Consider the following 2,039-nt stretch of genomic DNA (forward strand, 5'->3'; position numbering starts at 1 on the left):
TATCCCCATAAGTGACAAATCCTTGTTCCTTCTTTTTAAAGTTTTTAAACTTCTTTTTATCTCCAGTCATGTGTCTTGAACAACCATTATCAAGATACCACATTGATCTTCTGGATTTAGAAGTCATCTGCAAAATAAGGAAACAATTCATTTAGGTCCCCAACAACTTGTTTGGGTCCTTGGGGTTAGAAAAAAAAATCTACTTATGAACAGGAACCCAAATATATTTCTTATTAGGAACACCAAGATGTTTGATATTGCATTTGTTTGAAGTATGACCCTTTTTCATGCAATAAAAACATGTAGTAGTACATGCATATGTATTTATAGAATGATATGTTCCTTTTTCTACCCAAACTCTACGAGTTCTTTTAGTTTTATTTTTAAAACTATGATTATGAGCATGCTTTGTCTTATTTGGATTTTTCTTGATTTTAAACTTTTCACAATTTTTATTTTCTAAAGCATCTGCGAGATGTTTTCCCAAAATACATATATCAAACATGTAACTTTTGCATGAAGCACATTCAACAGTTTCTTTATTTTCTAAATTTGAAATTTTATTTTTCAAAAATTCTTCTTCTTCAAGAGATTTTTCAAATTTACTTTGCAAATCTTTAAAATCAGATTTTAACTTTTTATGAGCAGTATCTAATTTACTAGATTTAATAAGCAATTGTTGAAAGGCGCCATACAAATCATCATAATCATTTTCGTGGCAAGTAGAATTTACCTCACTATCAGAATCATCATGATTGGCCATCAGACATAGATTTGCTTCTTCAATTTCAGAATCGCTAGAATTTGATGAACTTGAGGCATTGTCTTCCCAAGCTATATATGCTTTCTTTTTGAAGAATTTTCTACCCTTCTTTTCTTCACTTTTCTTTGAATTTGGGCAGTCAGCTTTGACATGTCCAGATTCTCCACATCCATAGCATTTGAAATTTGAGGATGATCCTTGATTATCCTTCTTGTTGTTCTTGAATTGATTTTTACCTTTGGCCTTCATGAATTTTGTAAACTTCTTAATCATGAGACTAAGATTTTCATCATCATCTGAATCTTCTTCTTCCTTTTGTCTTTTGCCTTTAACCACTTCGGTTTTAAAAGCTATGTTCTTCTTTCTTCCAATTTCTTCTTCATCATTTAATCTGCCCAATTCAAGCTCATGTTCTCTCAACTTTCCAAACAGAGCTGCCATCGTCATTGTAGCAAGGTTTTGTGACTCCATGATGGCTGTCACCTTTGGCTGCCAAGTCCTGTTCAAGGATTTAAGAACTTTTATATTTAATTCATCAGTGTCAAAAGTTTTACCTAAACCTTTGAGATGATTGACGATATGGGTGAATCGTTTCTGCACATCGTATATAGTTTCTCCTTGCTGCATCTGAAACATTTCGTATTCTTGGATCAAGGAGTTCTTGCGTGCTCTTTTTACATCGTCTGTTCCTTCATGGGTTACACGCAATATTTCCCACATTTCTTGTGCACTGGTGCATACTGAGATCCTGTAAAACTCATCTAGAGTTAAGGTAGATGAAATTATATTTCTAGCTTTTACATCATATTGGGCTCTTCTATTTTCGTCTGCTGTCCATTGCGAGAATGGCTTTGGTTCCTGCACATCATTTACAATATTAACAGGAACAAATGGACCATTTAAAACAGCATCCCAAATACCCCTATCAACAGATTCCAGAAAAATTTGCATCCTAACCTTCCAGAAAGGATAATTTTCACCAGTAAATAGAGGAGGTCTGTTGATATATGCGCCCTCGGCAAAGGTTTGATTTTGTCCAACCATTTTCGAAAATTTTGAATAACTATCAAAGCAAGCTCTGATACCAATTGTTGGTATCGCGCAGCGGAATGTTTGAGCGTGCGGACAAAACCAAGAGGGGGTGAATTGGTTTTTGAATAATAAAATTAATACTTTAAAATTTTTCCAAAATTTATCAAGTAGATCAATAAATAATTTCTTTATAACACAATAATAAATGAAATAAAGAGATAGAGAAGAAGATTGAACACAAGTA

General features: G+C 33.2%; 1 protein-coding gene across 1 annotated transcript; it reads right to left on the bottom strand.

Moving 5' to 3' along the window:
* Positions 1 to 459: 459 nt before the first annotated feature.
* On the bottom strand, positions 460 to 1,807 carry LOC146882401 (uncharacterized). Its single transcript, XM_085667390.1, has 2 exons — positions 734 to 1,807; positions 460 to 468 (listed from the first exon to the last, which is right to left on the bottom strand). The coding sequence occupies exons 1-2, from the start codon at positions 1,805 to 1,807 to the stop codon at positions 460 to 462; spliced, it is 1,083 nt and encodes a 360-aa protein (XP_085523516.1).
* Between the last annotated feature and the right edge of the window lie 232 nt (positions 1,808 to 2,039).

This window comes from Vigna unguiculata, chromosome 10, assembly GCF_037176805.1.
Source record: "Vigna unguiculata cultivar grain cowpea cultivar isolate G323 ecotype 2 chromosome 10, ASM3717680v1, whole genome shotgun sequence".
Lineage (NCBI taxonomy): Eukaryota > Viridiplantae > Streptophyta > Magnoliopsida > Fabales > Fabaceae > Vigna > Vigna unguiculata.

Coding starts and splice junctions, on each gene's coding strand:
- LOC146882401 (XM_085667390.1), bottom strand. CDS start 1,807: ATGGTTGGACAAAATCAAACCTTTGCCGAGGGCGCATATATCAACAGA.